We start from the raw sequence: 22,242 nt of genomic DNA, 5'->3' as shown, positions 1-22,242 counted from the left end.
TCGGAGGAAGTAATAGCTGAGATGCTCGTGATGCAAGTCTAGATTGACTTCTCTGGAGGCTTACTCGAGGAGGGAGACGCTGAGGATTTACAGGGTCCCTGAGGGAACAGAAGCTGGATCACAGTCCATGAGTTACTTTGTGGAGAAGTTAATCAGAGAAAACATCGACCTCCCCGCATCCACAGCATTACAGATTCAGCGAGCGCACAGAGCATTAGCACCCCTCCCTCCTGACGGTGCTCAGCCACGGTCAATCCTGGTGAAATTCTTATGCTACACTATTCTTATGCTAAAGAAGAAGTGCTCAGATTAGCATGGCAAAAGCGGGGGTTCATGTTGAATAACAAGATTAACTTTGACCATGACTACCGCCTGGAGATCCTGGCTATGAGGAAAGCCCCTGTCACAGTGGCGTATTCGTAGAGCTGCTCATTGCAGCATATCATCTACACTGTAATGAGCAGCTCTCCGCCCACTTCACGAGGAGTTTTTTCTCAATACGCAGCAGTATGTTGAGGGCTACGCGCGTAGGACGGCAGAAATTAAACCTGTTTAATTTTCTTCTGCGTACAGCACAGCATGGAGCCTTCACGCGAGTCCATGCAGCGCCGTGCTACTGTCCACTATTGTGTGCCCGCCCATGCTTCAACACAGTACTGTACGCCATTTCACATCTCCCTGTTGTTCTTCTGGAGTTATAAATACTGCAAGATCGTTGCTTCGCTTTATCATATTGGACTAATTATATGAGGACCACTCTCTCTCCTCTATCAGACTCCTTAAAATAAAATAAAATAAAAGCGCTCTCTCGCATGCGCGCGCTCTCCCTCCCTCACTCTCTGTCTCTCTGTGTGTGTGTCTAATCAGAGCTGTGACTCTTTAAAATAAATGCGCACTCGCTGCATGTCGGTGCGCTCATCAAACGCTCTGATCGATCAGTCTGATCAAAGCTGAAAAGAGCTGTGACTCTAAAATAAACACGCACTCGCTGCATAAAAAAATAAATAATAATAATAATAATGTTAAATGACTGTTTTTGAGCCACACCACACCATGCAGTAGAGAACAGAGCACACTTCCACAGAGACAGAAAATAGCACTGAAACTGGTGCAGCATGGCACACGCGACTGTGTGCACACATTAACATGCGAACACACGCAGCTGCAAGTATGAACGAACAATGTTAAAGGCTGAGTACGTGCGTATTTTGGGCGTATTTAAATGAAACAACGCTGCAATGAGCAGCTCTACGAATACGTCACTGTGCCAGGAGAAATAAAAACTCACTAACATGACTTGTTAGAGACAGTGTGGTTCAACAGTCGCTAATTACTGCCATATTTTTTGGGAGTGTCACAAGTTGAACTTATTTTAGAGAGAGGTCAGTGACTCCTTAAGTAAAGTTTTTAATATTCAAATACCTTTAGGTTTTGAATCCCTTTACTTGGGGTACACTCCATTTATAAAAACAAGAAGAGATATAAAATTACTGCAAATTCTTCTGGTGGCAAGTAAAAAATCTATTACCAGGAAATGGCTAAGTCCAAATCCTCCTATACTGGAGGATTGGGTGGGCATCATCCTGGAAATTTTCAAGATAGAGAAACTGACTTCTCTACTGAAAAATCAGAAGGCCTCATTCTACCATATTTGTAAGAATTGGCTTGAATTCATAACCCCTATGAGAGCAGATTTTGTCTGAACACATTGGTACTATAACCCACCAAAAAGTGTATTATTACAATTTTTTTCTCATGGCGACAGTGCTTGGCAGAGCACCCCATTTGTTGTACTTGTATATAGTTTACTTAAGTTTTGAATTGCGTAAAGGCATGTTGGGTTGTATGTTTGAGAACAAGATTGTTTACAATTCACCATGTGAAACATGTTCTCTCTTCTTGGATTTCTCCCTTTTTGATCCCTGGTTTCTGATCTCGAATGTGTGATGAGCTGCTGGTCTGCAATATTGTCTTCTGTTGGTGTGAAGGGACCTGGACTCACCTGGAGGGATACTGAGCACACTCTCTGGTCTCTTCTTTAAAAAAGAGAAAGGGAATGCATCCTTGTATATGCGTTGTAATTTTATACCTGCTCTTTCTTAATAAAAATTATATATATATATAAATAACAACAAAAAAAATCAGAGCCATCTGCGTGGTGCATACCCTTCCCGTAGCATGACATGCAGTAGCTTTAATGATGGAGGCCGCAAGGGCTGTGATTGGTCAGTTTTACGTTTTCTCTCCTTCCTTTCCTGTCATATTTTCATAAACTGAACAAAAATATAAACACAACACTTTTGTTTTCGCTCCCGTTTTTCATGAGCTGAAATCAGCATTTTCTATACACACAAAAGACTTATTTCTCTCAGATGTTGTTCACAAATCTGTCTAAATCTGTTAGTGAGCACTTCTCCTTTGCAGAGATAATCCATCCCATCTCATAAGTATGGCATATCAAAATGCTGATTAGACAGCATGATTATTGCATAAGTGTGTCTTAGGCTGGCCACAGTAAAAGGCCACTCTGATATGTGTGGTTTTGCTTTATTTGGGGGGGGTCTGTAGGGGTCAGAAAAACCAGTCAGTATCTGGTGTGACCACCATTTGCCTCACGCGGTGCAACACATCTCCTTCACATAGAGTTGATCAGCAGCCAGACGCCATCAAATGTGAGCATTTGCCCACTCAAATTGGTTATGATGACGAACTGCAGTCAGATCAAGACCCCGATGAGGATGACGAGCATGCAGATCAGCTTCCCTGAGATGGTTATCTTTGCAGAAATTCTTTGGTTCTGCAAACTGATTCTTGCAGTAGCTGTCAGGGTGGCTGGTCTCAGACGTTCTTGGAGGTGAACATGCTGGATGTGGAGGTCCTGGGCTGGTGTGGTTACACATGGTCTGCAGTTGTGAGGCCATTTGGATGTACTCCCATATTCTCTGAAATGCCTTTGGAGAGGCAGCTCCAGACAAGGGTTTACAGAAAACCCACTCACACTGACCAATATCTGCTCTTTGGCTCAAACCACCCCCTTGAATACAAGCTTGGGGTGATCAGGACTCGTCAACACAAAGCCCTACAGGTGCCCACAACTACAGAGGGAAGGCTAAAGACCAACAACTTGTCCGGAAAGCCCTCACAGTATGTGGGTACCCACGAAGGTCCCTGGATAAAGTGCAGAAGTCCCAGAGAACAAAGAGACCAGACAGACAGGAGATGGAGACAAGAAGAAAAGGAGTGTCTCTCCCTTATTTAGCAGGAGTAGGGGAAAAACTACAGAGGATCTTCAGACAGCACAAAATCCCAGTTTACTTTAAACCTGTTAACACCTTGAGACAGAAATTAGTTCACCCTAAAGACAGGATCCCTAGTTAAAAACAGAGCAATGTAGTGTATTCTATCAGATGTCAGGAAAACTGTAACACACACTACATAGGTGAGACTAAGCAACCGTTACACAAAAGGCTATACCAGCACCACAGAGAGGGCGCCAGTGGACCTCAGTCTGCAGTTCATCTCCACCTTAAAGACACTAACCACACGTTTGAGGACAAGGAAGTTAAAATCTTAGCCAGAGAGAAGAAATGGTTTGAGAGGGGGTGAAGGAGGCATTCTGTGTGAAACAGTTGAAACCCAGCCTTAACCGGGGATGGGGTCTGAGACACAGTTTGTCCCCTGTTTACAATGGGGTACTCAGGTCAAAGCAGTTTCTGTCTTTTGTTCATGGTAATGAGTCATTCACGTCATCAGGAGAGATGTCAGTCCCATCGTTAGGAGGGACAGCTACCCTGTCATTAGGAGGGTGCTAACAAGAGTACAATAGGTGCTAATTAAAGTAATTGTTTAGTCATTAGCCAAGTCTGCCTCTTGGTAGGAGGGGTCTGGTTAGGTTTAAAACTCCAGCTTTTGTGGCTTCTGTTTGTTCTTCTCTACAAGGGTCAGACAGAAGTCAGACTACCAGAGCAAGAATTTTAGCTGAGGAAGCTTCTGCGATTTGAAGCGAAACGTCCTCGCATCAAGCAACCCAGTCCAGTCAAAGATTGAAGCTTCTCTACTGCCTTTGGAGATGGCTTATGGTAGAGAAATGAACATTCAATTCGCAAGCAACAGCTCTGGTGGACATTCCTACAGTCAGCATGCCAGTTGCACGCTCCCTCAAAACCTGCGACATCTGTGGCATTGTGCTGTGTGATAAAATTGAACATTGCAGAGTGGCCTTTTATTGCAGCCAGCCTAAGGCACACCTGTGCAGTAATTATGCTGTCTAATCAGCATCTTGATATGCCTGTGAGGTGGGGTGGATATCTCGGCAAGGAGAAGTGCTCAGTAACACAGATTTAGACAGATTTATGAACAATATTTGAGAGGTCTTTTGTGTATATGGAAAATGTGCTAAATGTTTGAGTTCAGCTCATGAAAAATTGGAGCAAAAAAGTGTTGTGTTTACATTTTTGTTTACTGTAGCTTTTGCAGTGCACCTGCCGATTACATTTTGATCATGGATCAAACAAATTTGGCAGAAAGTCTGCAAATATGACCAACTTTACAACATGGAGACACTGAAATGATCCGCAGGTCATGGTGGGAAATTGCACCTACCGTACCATTGGTTTGGAGGTTTATGATTGTATAAAGAAGTGGAGCTCATTGAGGAACAAATTAATCCAGAAAATCCACAGTTCCTCCGTTAAATTGCATAAAGACGGGATGGAGAACTTTAAAAGGGTTGCACGCACATCAACATCATTGCTTGGCCACAGAGTTTAGGATTTTAAGGTACTACTCTGTAGCAGACTTAAAAAGAGTGACTCGATCAAATGTAACGCTTTTAATGCACATAATGTTTGGTGCGTATTTATGGCAGAAACATTTCTGCTGCTTTGAAAGTCCCAGTGAGCACAATGGCCTCCATCATCAATTGGAAGACATGTTGGACAATTCCTAGAGCTGGTCGCTCATCTAAACTGAGCAATCGGGGGAGAAGGACCTTAGACAGGGAGGTGAACTGGAACCCAGTGGTCACTCTGTCAAAACTCCAGCATTCCTCTGTGGAGAAAGGAGAGCCTCCCAGAAGAACAACCATCTCTGCAAGAATCCACCAATCAGGCCTGTATGGTAGAGTGTCCAGACGGAAGTGACTCCTTTCTAAAAGGCACATAGCAGCCCACTTGGAGTTTGCCAAAAGGCATCTGAAGGACTCTCAGACCATAAGAAACAAAATTCTGATAAGACAAAGGTTGAACTCTGGTGTGAATGCCAGGTGTCATGTTTGCAGGAAACCAGGCACCTACAGTGAAGTATGGTTGTTGTGGTGAAACACCTAGAGATACAAATAGGACCCAGTTTGCAGTAAGCAGGCACATGGAAGAGGACTAACAATTTATTGTAATTAAATAGATGAATGAATGTGCCAGTTGTGAAGTAGGCACTGGAGGGCTGAGATGTCCACTGGTGCCAACAGTGAGGGCAGCCGTTCCCGAGCAGAAAACTAAAGACCCCCGTTCCAAAAACTGAAGGACAGGGCCAGGCGGCCATGACAGATCTGATTGTTGGCAAGTGATCTGAGAAGGAGCAAAATACAAAGTTACAAAAGAGTCAATGAACAAGGAGCCAGGAATAGACAGAGAACACGAACTGAGACCAGATAGCCACAGGAATAACTGAGATTCTGGCATCTGTGGAGTGGAAGTGCCGGAGTTAATATACGAGGTCTGTTAGAAAACTATCCAACCTTTTTATTTTTTGCAAAAACCATATGGATTTGAATCACGTGTGATTGCATCAGCCAAGCTTGAACCTTCGTGCGCATGCGTGAGTTTTTTCATGCCTGTCGGTTGCTTCATTCGCCTGTGAGCAGGCTTTGAGTGAGCACTGGTCCAGCCCCCTCATCGGATTTTTATTGCGAGTAAAATGTCTGAACGATTTGGAGCTTTGCTGCATCAAATTTTTCCAGAAACTGTGAGAGACAGCCAGGTAGACACCATTCGGAAAATTCAAATGGCTTTCAGGGACGATTTTATGGGGATCACACAGATTAAGGAGTGTTACAGCCGGTTTAAAGACCGCCCACAGTGGCTGAGAGCGCGCCGCGCTCCAAGCGGCGATCGACAGGCTGAAACGACCAGATCATTTCCAAAGTGAAGGCTGTGTTGATCCGGGACATTGTGTGACTACCACAGAAATGGCAGAAGACGTGGACATCAGCACTTTTTTGGCACATTCCACTGTTACAGGAGTTTTTGTCATGGAAAGAGGAGCGGAGGAATGCGCCACAGAGCCGCAAATGGCGCAGGACAAAAGCACCTCCGTGTTGGTCTCACAGGACAGCTTTCAGATGGCTTTCAGACGGCTTTCGGGGTGGCTTTTCAGTCGTGTGACTATCCGAGAAATTGTGGATGAGCTGGACATGCCAGAACATGTCCTGTGAGGCTTCATCATGGCGTTGCTTTACGCCATGTGGCTCCGTCCTGACGCACGAATTCCTCCGCTCCTCTTTCCATGACAAAAACTCCTGTAACAGTGGAATGTGCTGTTCATTTCCAAACTGAACACTGTGTTGATCCGGGACGTCGTCTGACTCCAGAGAAATTGCAGAAGACGGTGACATCGGCACTTTTTCAGCACATTGAGAAAGACGTGCGGAGGAATTTGCGCGTCGGGACGGAGCCGCATGGCGCAAAGCAACGCCGTGATGAAGCCTCACAGGACATGTTCTGGCATGTCCAGCTCATCCACAATTTCTCGGATAGTCATACGACTGAAAAGCCACCGGAAGCCATCTGAAAGCTGTCCTGTGAGACCAACACAGAGGCGCTTTTGTCCCGCACCATTCGCGTCTCTGTGGCGCATTCCTCCGCTCCTCTTTCCATGACAAAAACTCCTGTAACAATGGAATGTGCCGAAAAAGTCTGATGTCCACGTCTTCTGCCATTTCTGTGGTAGTCACACGATGTCCCGGATCAACACAGCCTTCACTTTGGAAATGATCTGGTCATTTCAGCCTGTCGATCACCGCTCGGAGTGCAGCGCGCTCTCAGCCACTGTGGGTGGTCTTTAAACCGGCTGTAACATGTTTGATCCCCATAAAATCGTCCCTGAAAGCCATCTGAATTTTCCGAATGGTGTCCACCTGGCTGTCTCTCACAGTTTCTGGAAAAATTTGATGCAGCAAAGCTCCAAATCGTTCAGACATTTTACTCGCAATAAAAATCTGACGAGGGGGCTGGACCAGTGCTCACTCAAAGCCTGCTCACAGGCGAATGACGCAACCGACAGGCGTGAAAAAACTCATGCATGCGCACGAAGGTTCAAGCTTGGCTGATGCAATCACACGTGATTCAAATCCATATGGTTTTTGCAAAAAATAAAAAGGTCGGATAGTTTTCTAACAGACCTCGTACAGCTGCTGCTGCTGAAGGACAGGTGAGACCAATCAGCTCCGTGACATGGCTCCTGGAAGAGATAGGAAGGGAGGGAGAGAGAGCAGACCGAGGCAGCACAACAATGGTGGTGGCAACATCATGCTGTGGGGATGTTTTTCAGTGGCAGGATTGAGGAGAAAATGAGTGCAGTAATGTATAGAGACATCCTGGATGAAAATCTGCTCCAGAGCACTCTTGACCTCACACTGGGGCTACAGTTCATGTTTCAGCAGGACAATGACCCTAAGCACATAGCCAAGATATCAAAGCAGTGGCTTCAGGACAACTCTGTGAATGTTCTTGAGTGACCCAGCCAGAGCCCAGACCTGAATCTAATTTAACATCTCTGGAGAGAACAGAAAATGGCTGTGCACCAACGCTCCCCATCCAGCCTGAGGGAGCTTGAGAAAAGGGTGCGAATACTTATGTACATGTGATGTCTTAATTTTTTTATTTTTAATAAATTTGCAAAAAAAAAAAAAAAATCTTTTTCATGTTATTATGGGGTGTATTGAGTTGAATTTTCAGTGGGAAAAATGAATTTATTCCATCTTGGAATAAGGCTATAACATAACAAAATGTGGAAAAAGTGAAGCACTGTGAAAACCCTTCTGGATGCACTGTATAATCTGTTGTAAAAGATTTGAACAGTTATTTCCCCTTCTTGTCCTTTGTTTCACAGATTTTAGAGATATTCAGGAATGTGGGCATGAATGTTTCTGAAGAGGCATTTGAGGAAGCCTGGAAACTGGCAACCATGAGGAATCCAACTGGAGAAGTTTCTGTGGAGGATTTCCGCAATGTTCTCAAGGAAATGATGGCAATTTAATGAGCAAAGGTGCTCCATAAAATTGCTGCAATTTTAGATAAATATTTAATAGCATTAACTTTTAGTTTTTTATGGTTGTGCAGTAGCTGTTGTGCCACTTACGACACATGAGGTCAGCGAATGCAGCCTTGGGAGATTACAGCTTTGAATTGGGACAGAGCCCCCATCTTCGTGCACTACTCACACCTGACAAATGATTAATTCTGGTGTTTCCCAGCTCTTGACTGACTGAGCACATCTGAATGAGGCAATTTGCTGTAGGTGGAGTAAGGAGACTTGGAAAACATACAAGGCAGGTGATTTCCAGTAGTAGGGTTGGAGACCCCTGCCTTGGATGACCAAAACTCATGAGTCCAGAGTTGTCTAAGACTATATAAAGAGAGCAAAACGTAGACACGCATACATAAGCAGGTACTCAACACATGCACACACTGCTTATCATATGACAATGTATTATAGCAATTATATGCGGAAAACTTAGCTGGAGTGAATGACTGAGCTCTCTCTCTCTCTCTCTCTCTCTCTCTCTCTCTCTGTTAGACACGGACACACACAGATCTACTGGTTCAGGTAACATATATGACATGTACAATAGTATTAATATACAACCTCCTTCAAAGCTGTTGCACTCACCAGTAATAAATATAGGATGTAGCCAGTGCATGAACAAGAATGGCAGTGTTGTTAGGTGTGAGAGACAGTTGGAGACAGGTAATGATAAGTACGAGGTCTGTTATAAAACTATCCGACCTTTTTATTTTTTGCAAAAACCATATGGATTTGAATCACGTGTGATTGCATCAGCCAAGCTTGAACCTTCGTGCGCATGCGTGAGTTTTTTCACGCCTGTCAGTGGCGTCATTCGCCTGTGAGCACGCTTTGTGGGAGGAGTGGTCCAGCCCCCTCGGCGGATTTTCATTGTCAGTAAAATGGCTGAGCGACTGCCGCTTTGCTGCATCAAAATTTTTTCATAAACTGAGAGACAGCCAGGTGGAAACCATTCAGAAAATTCAGATGGCTTTTGGTGAAGATCTTATTGGCATCACGCAGATTAAGGAGCATTACAACTGGATTAAAGACGGCCCAGAGCGGCTATGGGCGCGCCGCGCTTCGAGCGGCCATCGACAGGCTGAAACGGCCAGATCATTTCCAGAGTGAAGGCTGTGTTGATCCAGGATGTCGTCTGACTACCAGAGAAATGGCAAGAGAGGTGGACTTAGCACTTTTTCAGCACATTACACTGTTACAGGAGATTTTGTAATGAAAGACGTGCAGCGGAATTCGTGAGTCAGGACGGAGCCACGTAATGGTGCAGAACAAAAAGCACCTCCGTGTTGGAAGTCTCACGGGACATGCCCAGCTCTTCCACCATTCGGAAGATTCAGACGGCTTTGGGTGGCTTTTCAGTCGAGTGAGTATTCGAGAAATTGTTGAAGAGCTGGGCATGCCACATGTCCTGTGAGACCAACACGGAGCTGCTTTCGTTCCGCGCCATTAGCGGCACCGTGGCGAATTCCTCCACTCCTGTTTTCATGACAAAATCTCCTTTAACAGTGGAATGTGCTGGAAAAGTGCTGATGTCCACCTTTTCTGCCATTTCTCTGGTAGTCAGACGACGTCCTGGATCAACACAGCATTCAGTTTGGAAATGATCTGGTCGTTTCAGCCTGTCGATCACCGCTCGGAGTGCGGTGCGCCCTCCGCCATTGTGCGCCGTCTTTAAACCGGCTGTAACACTCCTTAATCTGTGTGATGCCCATAAAATCGTCCCTGAAAGCCGTCTGAATTTTCCGAATGGTGTCCACCTGGCTGTCTCTTACAGTTTCTGGAAAAATTTGATGCAGCGCTGCTTCAGCCATTCAGACATTTTCCTCACAATGAAAATCCGACGAGGGGGGAGGACCAGTGCTCACTCAAAGCGTGCTCACAGGCGAATGACGCAACCAACAGGCGTGAAAAAACTCACGCATGCGCACGAAGGTTCAAGCTTGGCTGATGCAATCACACGTGATTCAAATCCATAAGGTTTTTGCAAAAAATAAAAAGGTCAGATAGTTTTCTAACAGACCTCGTAGATGGAAAGACATAGATTGGGTGACATTATTGATGAGAGCTTGGAAAAATAGTATGCTATTGAGGCCCTCAGACCTGAGGGCAGGGAGAAACTGAAGAGTTAAAGATGGTAAGGGAAGAACTGCCATGTTTTGTCAAGGTGGATTTGATGTCAATGAGGACAGCCTCAGTTTTATCAGTGTTAAACTTGAGAAAGTTACAGGAGAATCAGCATTTGATTTCCTTTCGGTAATCAAGAGAGGGAGGTGGGCTAGAGTGTGGAGTTAGATTTGATGGACAGGTAGCACTGAGTGTCAACTCTGTTGCAATGGAAGTGCATGTTAAATTTATGGAAGATATGGCAAAGATGAAGTAGATGGGTGGTAAACAGACGGGGCCCAGGACAGAATGCTAGGGGAACACGAGTAGTGAGTGGGATTTGAAAGTGTTGAGTTGGATGAACTGCATGTGGCCAGAGAGATATTTAAACCAATCCAAGGGCATGTCAGTGATTCCACTGGTGGCTTGTCTCTCAAGAAGGATGTTTTGAGAAATGGTGTCAAAGGCCACACTTGGATCAAGGAGAATGAGAATGGTTGACAGTCCAGAGTCAGCTGCCATAAGGCAGTTGTTTGTGATTTTTACCAAAGCAGTTTCTGAGCTATGGAGGGGGCGTAAACCAGACTGGAATTGTTCATGAAGGTTATTATCAGGTAGATGAGCATGAACCTGAGATGCAAGTGTTTTGCTTTTGGATTTAAGACAGAAAAAGTCAGTTACAGATAAGATGAAAGTTATTGAAATTGTTGGGGTCTGCAACAGGTTTCTAAATTATGTGTTTTTGCAGCTAAGTTGAAAGTTGAGGGAGAAAAATACAGAGGTGTTGGAGGTAGGTACGATGACAAAGAGGGTAGGCAGGCTTTTACCAAGGCAGTATGAAGGGGATCTACCTGACTGGTTGATAATTTGGATTTCCAAAAGAGGAGAGTTATTTGAGGAACACAATGGAAATTTATGCTTTATTGTGTTATCCTCAACAATTTTATATACTGTATTGTTTTTACGTACATGTATTTTATTGCTGAATAAATCAAATAAAAAACATTCAACAACAGATGGGAGTTTGAAAGTCTAAACTGAATGAAAGAAAAGGGCTGAGAACCTACAAAGCGGTGATGTAACCCATAGAAAAGAGTGCCCTTGTGTTCCCTTCACCTGAGCTAAGTGGATAATAAGTGGATTTTGCTGTAGAGAGTGTCCTTGTAATGTGGCAATTGTACATCGCTTTGTGAATAAATCCCATTTTCATGGCCTTTTGCTTTGAGCTGGCGTAGTTCAGATGTAAATCAAGGGGCAGAATCGGTGAGGGAAACAGTCTGGGATTTTAAAGGAGTCAGGCCAATTTAAAGACTGTGAAAACCATCAATGTAATGAGAAATCAGGTCATCGGAGTGGATAAACAGTTTATATTAGGGAGGATGTCATTGCCATTTCAGAGAACATTTAAGTTAATGCTTTTAATACTGCAAAATGAAATGGCGTGGCAGATTTGTTTTGGATAATGTTAAACCAACATTAAAAGATATTAACATGTGGCCATAAATGGGGAGATCAGCTGCCGTACAATCAGGAGGCGTGAGAACAGAACAGCATATCACGACAACACATGACCTTTAGAGTGGGTCGGAAATTAATATTTTGCTGCAATCCAAAGCTATCCAGGCAAGATGTCATGTCCCTTGTGAGAGCGGTGTTGGTATTATCCATATATTTATTAAAATCTCACAATATTCTATTAGGTAGGAGTGAGCAAAGATCAGAAAAACAATATGTTACTTGTTAGTGAGCTTAGGTAGACAATAAACTGGCAACTATAGTAGAACCTTCAGTTCAGTTGTAGGCAATAAATTCAAATGAGATGTAAACACATGCAGAAACAGGTGAGACTATCCACTTCTTGTGGTAGATTATTGCAAGACCTCCCTCATGAATATATTTCCAATGGGTGCGAAATGTTGGCACACAGCCTTGACTGATCCACATCAGAGCATAAAAGACAATAAAATAACTAATAATAAAATAATTATCTTATTGTACATTCACTACTTTTCATTCAAGTGAATGATGCATTGACGTGATAATTTATTTAATGTCCTCTCGTCATATCCCTGAGCATTCTGACACTTTTAATCTCATTATGACTGCAAGATCCCCCACTGTAACGAAAAAAATCCCACGCAAACTTCCACCAACTGCTTATTGCTATGCAAGGAAATTACAATAATCCTCAGAATGTTTCATTATACATGAATTAGCAGCTGCTAATGGCAGAAAACTCTGTTTGTCAGTTATGTTGTCAACATTAATAATATTAAAGCAAGCTTTAACAGAATAGGATGACATGCAACTTCCAACAGCCTGCCAAACATGATACATTTGACAAGTGACATGTTTTTGGCAAAGATCATGGGTTTAAACACAGGATGTGTTTTCAGTTATTTATTCCATTGGGAAATTTTCTGGAAGAATTTGTCACTCCTGCTTGCAGTGCTTCTACATTATAATACTGACGCATCTAAAGACTTGCGTTGTGATCTCTTGCCAACTCAGAAGTACTTCAGCCAAATTTGTACTAGAGCATATGCCTCCTGCTTGGCATGGAGAATGGATTATTTTATATCTTATATCTTATTGTGCTACATGTCAAGAATCACAACAATGAATTATTTGATGTCATACACTTGCATAATTGAGTCACATGCAGATAAAGCACTTGTGAAGCACGCAGTTTTTTGTTAAAGCTACAGTGTGTAGTACTTAGGAGTGTGTATGTGGATAAATGGAGTATAGCATTCATAAGTGTTTGTTCATTAGTGTATCATTCTTTAACAACAATTACATTTGTTTTCATATGCATAGAATGAGACCATCTCGTCTACATGTTGATACAGTATCCCAAGAGGAACATACTTAAGGCCCCTTCACACATAGTGTGCAGTTTGGTCGAAATACAGCGAAACAGTGCAAAACAGTTCAAGTTAGTGCACCATGAAACATCACGCTGACGGGCAGGCGCGCACGATCCTGGTGCGAGGGTTTGTAAACGCGACAGTGCCTTTCGAGCAGGAACACAGTGTGAAGTGCACCACATTGCGCCGCTGATGTGGAATAAATAAAAAATAAAAAAACAAGATGGTACCTTTGGAATTACATCGCGCCGCTTATGTGGAATAAATAAAACATAAAAACTAGCTAGTACCTGTGGAACCACATCACGCCGCTGATGTGGTATAAAAAAAAAAAATTCCACCAACGGAATTCATATCTGCACTTTACTGATTGCCAGCCCAAAACTTTACCACTGAGCTACTGTCACTGGCCTGTAAACAGTGTGGGGAAAATGCCTGACATCAACAAAGAGATGGATGGATTTAATTAAACAATAAAACCATACACCATAAAAAACACAGCATTTTATATTGAATCCCTCTTATCAAGTGGGCAATACAAATATGATCCGTCTGTCCCTCTGTGGATGACCCATGGTCACAGACATACAGTCATGAAATGACATGAATAAGAAGCATTTCGCTCTTATCATGTCCACATCTGCTGGCGCGTGTCCAGCCGACCCGCGCACGTGTCCTGCCCGACATACGTGTCTTGTGGACGGCGCGCCAGAACTGACACCGCGTCATATGGAACAGAGCTCACATGGGTGACATGAAAGTCAGATTGCCTGCTGCGTGTTCTGATCTGACGGTCCATTTCAGCCTGGGGGCAGCCTATCAATGGGCTGCAGCAAGGGAGTGTGTGCACGCTGCAGCCCACAGCATATATCGCCACAGTGATATATGTTTTTATTTATGTCCATGTGATGACAGCAAACAGACACACGCGCATCACAGTGGGCAGTTGTTAGTCCATGTCTGTCCAAACACAGTACGTGTTGTCCAGCTGGGATGTCCAGAATGACAGATCTCCACAGCCACTTCAGTGGGAAGACACACCTTCTGTTAGTTCAGCGCACACACCAAAGCCACACTCGTGGGGAACTTAGACAAATTTCACTGCCAGCACGGCAGTTATTGTCTGCAGATTGTTGTCATGCCAAGAGTGCGACTGGCCACACATTTTCTGAGTGCCAAATGAGCGATGTTAGATGTTCGTGCGTGTCAGCCGGATTTTGGCCAACACCTGCCGCGAGAGGGATCGATGGGTTCGCACAGTGTACATTCTGTCTTTCAGCTGCTGGTGTGTGCAAATAGTTGTAGCAACAGGTGTATGAGGCGTTCAAGGCAGGGACAATTTTGCGCTTCAACCACACTTTGCACTATGTGTGAAGGGGCCCTAAGCTTTTGCAGTTTGCAGTGCCGCTAGAAAAAAAAAAGAGGAATCAGTGGTTGCTGTCCAATACAGTGTCTACCTGTTGCTAGCACAGGCTAACAAATGTGGGAACTCTCATTTTTGTAAAATGGAGGATGATATGGATAGCTTATCACAAGAGAAGGCAAGGGATGAATCCCTGTCACCAAAGTATTGAAAACATGAAAGAAAACAATATTGTGACTGCAGATAGTATAATGCAACCTGCACCCTCACACTAGATGACACTAAATTTTACATACTGTAGCTTTAAAGTGAATTTTTTTTCATAATTGTTCAAGGCAAAACACTGACTCCAAAATCCCAGTTTTCAGTCTCATGGCATTTTTTTGCACATGCCTTTGTGATATCATAGGCATAGCCAGAAATCACAGTGTAGGTGAGCTGAGAAAAAAAATCAGGTGGGCCTAGATCAAAATAGGCCATTACAACTACCTGCTTGAATACAACATAGATAACCTTACCCTACGCCTTCTAAGTTATCACAAGCAATGTGACAAATATTATGATAAGAACAGCGTATATCATGGGGCTATAATTCAAAATGAGGTCTGCTGAAAGTGTTGCCTGAGTTGGTGAGAAAGTGCTGACCCTGACATTCTTTTTCTGCGTTAAATCACAGAGACTTTGAATATCAGTAAGTGCCAAATACCTGTCCCACCAGCAGCTCCCACCAAACATGAGGAACTGATACTAATTTTGGATATCCATTTGCTTTCATTGTTGTCCTGCAAAAGTCCTTTTCCCATTTGCTAATCACGTTCCTTGTAAGCTGATGTCCTCCAAGTCTGTCAGAAAACTTTGTGCATGCTGAAAACTTTGAGTGGACTTCAGTTGGAGAGCTTTTTTGGTGGCTGCGTGTTTGTTTATGATTTTGTGCTCTACTTGTTTTTTACTTTTACGATGCTCATGCTTTCATATCCTGTGGTTGTCCGATGATTCAGACTCGGCTTCTGATTGCCCAAAGCTCTGGCGCGGGATGTGAATTCTGCAGGAGCAGAGGGAGGACAGATCCCAGTGCAGCAACATGCAGCGCGACTGTTCATTTCAGCCAAAGTCAGACTAAAGAAAAAGTTACCGGGCCTGTGTGTGTTTTTATCTAGCTATCAGAGTGCAAGGCAGATTCTCTTGGTGAGAAGGCTCTGCAGAGTTGTTGGATGCCCTCGCCGCTGCAGCCACACTGAATGCTGGCACAGGAAGTATGACATCATGATACCTGAGAGAGCTGGATTCTATCCAGATTTGTATCCAGACCTCAGCGAAGCCCGCTCAAATCCACCTCCCCCGAGCACACATAGATGTCTTTGAGTTGTCAGTGGAAATATCATCCGTCCATCAGAGCTCCAAATCCATGGGAGACCAACGCACTACACAATTTTGCCACCGGACAAAATATTTAAATATGTAACAAATGCATTTGTTCTGTTCCTCACAGTGTGACGATACCTTTACATATTTGAAAAACCTTGGATTCAGTTGCTTAGATTTTTTTTTGCAAAATAGGATGTTAGAAAATTTCAAATGATTTTTCACCTTTGTGAAAAAAAACTTCTGAGGATTTGTCCTGAAACAAGAGAAATCATAATCCACAGACCCTTTTACATTCCATTGCTAATATTTACCAAAGTTCATGAAGTATTCAAAAGATTCATCAGCATTTGGTGTGACAGACGTATGTCTTTCCATTGGTAGCAATACCTAAACATACAAGTACATGTGTTCTGATGTGAACTACAACTTCCTGTTGCTATCTCTGGATGGTGGTGCTGTTAAAATTTTGGCAGCTACAATATTAATTAGTGCTGAGAAAATAGGCTGTATACGAGGTCTGTTAGAAAAATATTGGACCTTTTTATTTTTTGCAAAAACCATATGGATTTGAATCACGTATGATTGCATCAGCCAAGATTGAACCTTCATGCGCATGCGTGAGTTTTTTCACGCCTGTCAGTTGCGTCATTCGCCTGTGAGCAGGCTTTGTGTGAGCAGTGGTCCACCCCTCTCGTCGGCTTTTTATTGCGAATAAATGTCTGAACGATTTGGAGCTTTGCTGCATCAAATTTTTCCAGAAACTGTGAGAGACCTCCAAGTGACACCATTCGGAAAATTCAGATGGCTTTCAACGACGATTTTATGGGGATTACACAGATTAAGGAGTGCTCCAGCCGGTTTAAAGACCACCCACAGCTTCTGAGAGCCCGGCGCACTCCGAGCACCGATCGACAGGCTGAAACCCCGCTGAAACAACTAGATCATTTCCAACGTGAAGGCTTTGTTGATCCGGGACGTCGTCTGACTTCCACAAAAAAAGACAGAAGGCGTGGACATCAGCACTTTTTCGGCACGTTCCACTGTTACAGGAGTTTTTTTCATGGAAAGAGGAGCGGAGGGATGCGCCACCGTGCCGTTCATGGCGCGGCACAAAACCACCTCCGTGTTGGTCTCACAGGACGGCTTTCAGATGGCTCAGACGGCTTTCGGGGTGGCTTTTCAGTCGTGTGACTATCCGAGAAATTCTGCATGAACTGGACATGCCCCAACATGTCCTGTGAGGCCTCATCACGGCGTTGCTTTGCGTCATGCGGAAACGTCCCGACACGCGGAATTCCTCCGCACGTCTCTCTCATTGTGCCGAAAAAGTGCTGATGTCCATGTCTTCCGCAATTTCTGTGCTAGTCAGACGACGTCCCGGATCAACACAGCGTCCAGTTTAGAAATGAACGGCACATTCCACTGTTACAGGAGTTTTTGTCATGGAAAGAGGAGCGGAGGAATTCCGCACGTTGCGGCGGAGCCGCATGGCGCAAAGCAACGCCGTGATGAAGCCTTACAGGACATGTTGGGGCATGTCCAGCTCATGCACAATTTCTCGGATAGTCACACGACTGAAAAGCCACCGAAAGCCATCGGAGCCATCTGAAAGCCGTCCTGTGAGACCAACACGGAGGTGGTTTTGTGCCGCGCCATGAGCGGCACGGTGGCGCATCCCTCCACTTCTCTTTCCATGAAAAAATCTCCTGTAACAGTGGAATGTGCCGAAAAAGTGCTGATGTCCACGCCTTCTGCCTTTTTTTGTGGAAGTCAGACGACGTCCCGGATCAACAAAGCCTTCACGTTGGAAACGATCTGGTTGATTCAGCCTGTCGATCGGCGCTCGGAGTGCGCTGCGCTCTCAGACGCTGTGGGCGGTGTTTAAACCGGCTGCACCACTCCTTAATCTGTGTAATCCCCATAAAATCGTCGCTGAAAGCCATATGAATTTTCCGAATGGTGTCCACCTGGAGGTCTCTCACAGTTTCTGGAAAAATTTGATGCAGCAAAGCTCCAAATCATTCAGACATTTATTGGCAATAAAAATCCGACGAGAGGGGTGGACCACTGCTCACACAAAGCCTGCTCACAGGCGAATGACGCAACCGACAGGCGTGAAAAAACTCACGCATGCGCACGAAGGTTCAAGCTTGGCTGATGCAATCACAAGTGATTCAAATCCATATGGTTTTTGCAAAAAATAAAAAGGTCTGATACTTTTCTAACAGACCTCGTATGCATTAGAAACCATTTAAAGTGGTCACAAGTGTAATAAATGCATTCCTAACAAATTTACACGATCATTGCCTTTGTTCGGTAATGACAATATCTTTGCAAGGAGAACAAATGTCAGAGTCTTGAAGATCCAGGCACTTCCTATTTACATATTTGCTTAATATGCGCATTGAAGGACATATCCTGATCAAAAATGACTCCAAGATTTCTCACAGTATTACTAGAGGTCAGGTCAGAATAGAAACAAATACCATTTTTATATTCTTAAATGAAAGGTGAATGGTGAGGGTGATCACCTTGTTCAGCTCCAGATCATGACAAGCCAGTTCCTTCTGTAGGTCTGGGTTTAACCCCAGTGGAAGACTGACCACTAGAGTTTAGAATGTCATAGTGGCATTCTGCTGCAGATGTCTTACTTTAGACAAAGCTCTAGCAGGGACTTCCCCCCCCCCCCTTCTTCTGTGTGATCGCAAACAGCTTTTAATTGAGCCACAAAAATTGATATCTATACTTTAACGCTAACCCTCCTCCTTCCTCAGTTCTGCCACTTCACTTTTGCTGGTCCTGTGAGATGGGACAAGGTGACAGAAATATAAAATGTGTCTCTATATTGAAAATCTCCCGCATTCATTAGAATTTCCATCTGCTGTCTCTGACATTCATCCTGGACTGTTTGGACAGGCACTCAATGGATTTCAGAGAGACCGTATGCACTGTGTGCCAGGAAGTTAGCTTTAGTATGTTAGCAAGATTTGGATAACTAATAAGCCAGCTCCTGCAATTCAGTTACTTCACTGTTGATAGTCAAACTGTGTACTTGTAGTGAAAAGAAACTATATAAGTTTAACACATTGTTTTGCAGCTATATTACTTAACTGGATGACGAAATAGAGACAAACACCTCATGGCTGTGGTGGTCCCCATAAAGAAAAGCATTTATTTGCAATGAACAGTAGATGGCTTATCACGTATATTGCAGACATACAAACCAGACATGGAAACAATGTGGGAATGTTAACTGTAGTGCCAAAGATGGGAAAAGTTTATACCTACTGAACCAAATGTACCACTTCTCTGCATTATAGTGTTGGGGCTGTGTCACTTTCTGATACATCGATATTCAAGCCACTCATACTGTCACAAAAACTGATGACTGGCAAGCTGGATGCAAACGCACTTGTGTTTCTTGTTTCATGGACTAAACTCAGTTGACTCATCTTCTGACGTTAGTCGTTACACAAAGCACTTAATCGGCTAAAGTTTCATTAAAAAACTTGCCAGCACTCACAAACGTAGGTTAGCATCCCTTCTTTATTGTTTCAGCATTCTGAAGAGGCAGTAAGACAGAGGGAGGGAGGGAGAGCGCTTCATGTCCTGTTTTGAGAACAGAGAACATTTCAAAAGTACTTCATTTAGTCATATTCGGGTCAGTCTGGATCAGTTGGGTCCATCATGGAGTCAGTTTGGGTCCATTGGGTCCATTGTTGGAGCCAGTTTGGGTAATTCGTCGCACCGGGTGTGACCAGCTGTGTGGACATTTGCTATTTGTGACAGTTTTGGTATTGTTTTACAGATTTTTTTTTAATGACAACATATTTATATGAGTGAAAGTAAGAAGCTCTTTATATCAAGTGATGTCTGTTTGTAGACCATCATACAAAATTCCTCTTGAATGTAAAAATGCTTAGTTGTGAAGTAAAAGTCCAACTGGCTAACGCTGACATTGACAAAAAGTTTTGTTTCTTCTCTCGCCTTGAAAAATGAAATGAGCTCAGGACTCCGAAAATGGTTCCATTATCCTGCCAAAATGTGTTTGCTCGCAGAGGGATAACACTGGGAAGTGTAACAGGCTTTCTCAGAGAGGATTGTCAGACTTGGAACAATAGGAGCAAGAATCTGGCTAACTAGATAGGTGGGCATTAGGTAGAATAGCTGCACTGTGTGGTCCAACAACTAACACGATTACTGACAGAAAATGGAACAAGGCTTTTACTTTTACATGCGCTGGACCCTGAACTATATCCTTTTTTGGTGTCTCAGCAAAGCAAATCATGTCAGTGCTTCTTTTCCCGCCAAAGGTCAGATTGTTAGAAATACCCAGACCTGAGTAACTGAAGTAATACGCGTACAGTCATAGAAATATACTTAATCAGAACTTCGTTCATCAAAGTAAATTTGACACACTGCTTCATTCCAATAACCTCACAGTTGAACTTTGTTTCTTTCATTAAAATGACCATTAAGTTCCAATCCCAGTACTATCCCTTTGCCCCTTCCCTTCATCTTCTACATTCATGTGAATGCACAAAGGGAGAAGTGGTTGGGCAAAGGAAGAGCCTAAAGTAAGCTGCATACTGAAGGAAAAAAAGTGACACACACAGCACCCTATTTGTGTTCTGGTTTGTGCTGTGTTTAGAAAGTGCACTACTATAAAACACCTCTGTAATGCAGTCAGTCATTGTCACTTCAGTTTTAGTTTTTTTATTGCGATTGACGTGTCTATGAATATTTGACACTGTAAATAGTGGCAACCCACTGGTGAAATAATTACATCACTTTCAACATGTTCCAAAGTGAGGCTTTAAAATACGACATGAATCCTCAGCCCACCCACATGTACTGTAACACTTTGAAACGTTCCAAAATGGTCTTTTCTGCATATATTTGAAAACTCACCACCATCAGTCAGCTGTCAGTACCTCTCCTACTCACCAAGCCAAAACAAAACAACAAGCCGTATGTTGAAAGGACTCTAACTCTGAGCTTTTGCCAACATATAATTGCCTCTCTAAATAAATATTTGTCATTTAATTAGAATTCAGCATATGGCATATGGAGAAATAAAGCAAATAAATATTTTGGCACCTCATATCTGAGCCAAGTAATGTTCAAAAAGGAGCAATAAGCAAGAATAGATCCAATGCATGCTGCAGGGAATTGATTTAAACATGTCAAAGCAAGAGAGTCAAGTCAAGTTTGGGAGCAGGCGCTGGTACACTATGAATCCACTTTAGGTCATGGATGGTAACTAACCACGTATCTCCGCCTCTCAAAAGTAACCAGCCATCTATCCGCCTCAGCCAAGTAAAGCATGGATGCCCTCTTGAACTTTCCCACTTACCAGGGTGCTCAACACTTAGGCACCTGTATGCTGGACAAGCCTGCCACATGGCTGAAATCTCAATGTTGATGTTATCTCAAAATGCAAGTGATGCTTCTTATCTTAGTCTAGTCAAAGTCATTCCACCAGTACCCAAGAGCTCAGCAGTATAAGAGAGGATTTGTGAATATTTCATGCACGGGGTTTTATGAATAGGATATCTTCATGGTCTCTGTATCATGTGGACATGGTGTTTTAAACATGCCAGTAGATTCTGGGGAAGATCAGAATAAAGGAACAAATGGAGAAATTAATGACAGGGCCTGTGCAAACATGTAGATGTTAGGCTTCTAAATGTTGAGGACGCATCTTAATAATTTATGTGGCAGTGCCTCAGGAGAAGCTACAATTTGTTAACTTGACTCCAAACAAATCTACTCGCACTGTACATTTTGAGCATGTTGGGGTATTAAAAGCGGGAAGACACCACTCACCGACATCAATTTATACTGCTTTATAATAATTCAACCCGCTACAACTCTAAATTGAGGTTCCATTGTTTTCCAAAAACACCAGCGCAAGTGCCTGTGAAAAAAATTAAGCTTGAATGACTGTTCATTAGCCATCATACTGAGGTCTACAATCAACAGTTGAACAGGGACAACATTTGCATAGTCACATTTCAGCTTTTGACATTTTTCTCCCTTGAAGGAGAAAAATGTCAAAAGTTGGGGCAGCAACTTCATTATTTCAATGCGTTGATGACACAATACAACACACACACACATTAAACTGACAATGACTGTGTATCAAAAAGTAGTCACATATATTACCCGGTGCAACTACAATCAGTGTAGTACACAAGTACACCTTGATTCATTTCAACTAGTTAGAGTGGCATACAA

The 22,242-nt window shown here is 43.3% G+C and overlaps 1 protein-coding gene across 1 annotated transcript in view; it reads left to right on the top strand.

Moving 5' to 3' along the window:
• The window catches only part of efhb (EF-hand domain family, member B), a 41,995-nt gene extending 33,026 nt beyond the window's left edge, over nt 1-8,969 (top strand). Inside the window, exon 13 of the mRNA XM_034173632.1 lies at nt 8,107-8,969. Coding sequence (XP_034029523.1) covers nt 8,107-8,253 — 147 coding nt within the window. The 3' untranslated portion in view covers nt 8,254-8,969. The remainder of the gene's footprint in view (nt 1-8,106) is intronic.
• Nucleotides 8,970-22,242: the final 13,273 nt, after the last annotated feature.

The sequence above is a fragment of the Thalassophryne amazonica genome, chromosome 7 (genome assembly GCF_902500255.1).
Source record: "Thalassophryne amazonica chromosome 7, fThaAma1.1, whole genome shotgun sequence".
Lineage (NCBI taxonomy): Eukaryota > Metazoa > Chordata > Actinopteri > Batrachoidiformes > Batrachoididae > Thalassophryne > Thalassophryne amazonica.
Note: the sequence above shows the minus strand (reverse complement) of the source record. Positions and strands in the feature narration are given on the sequence as shown.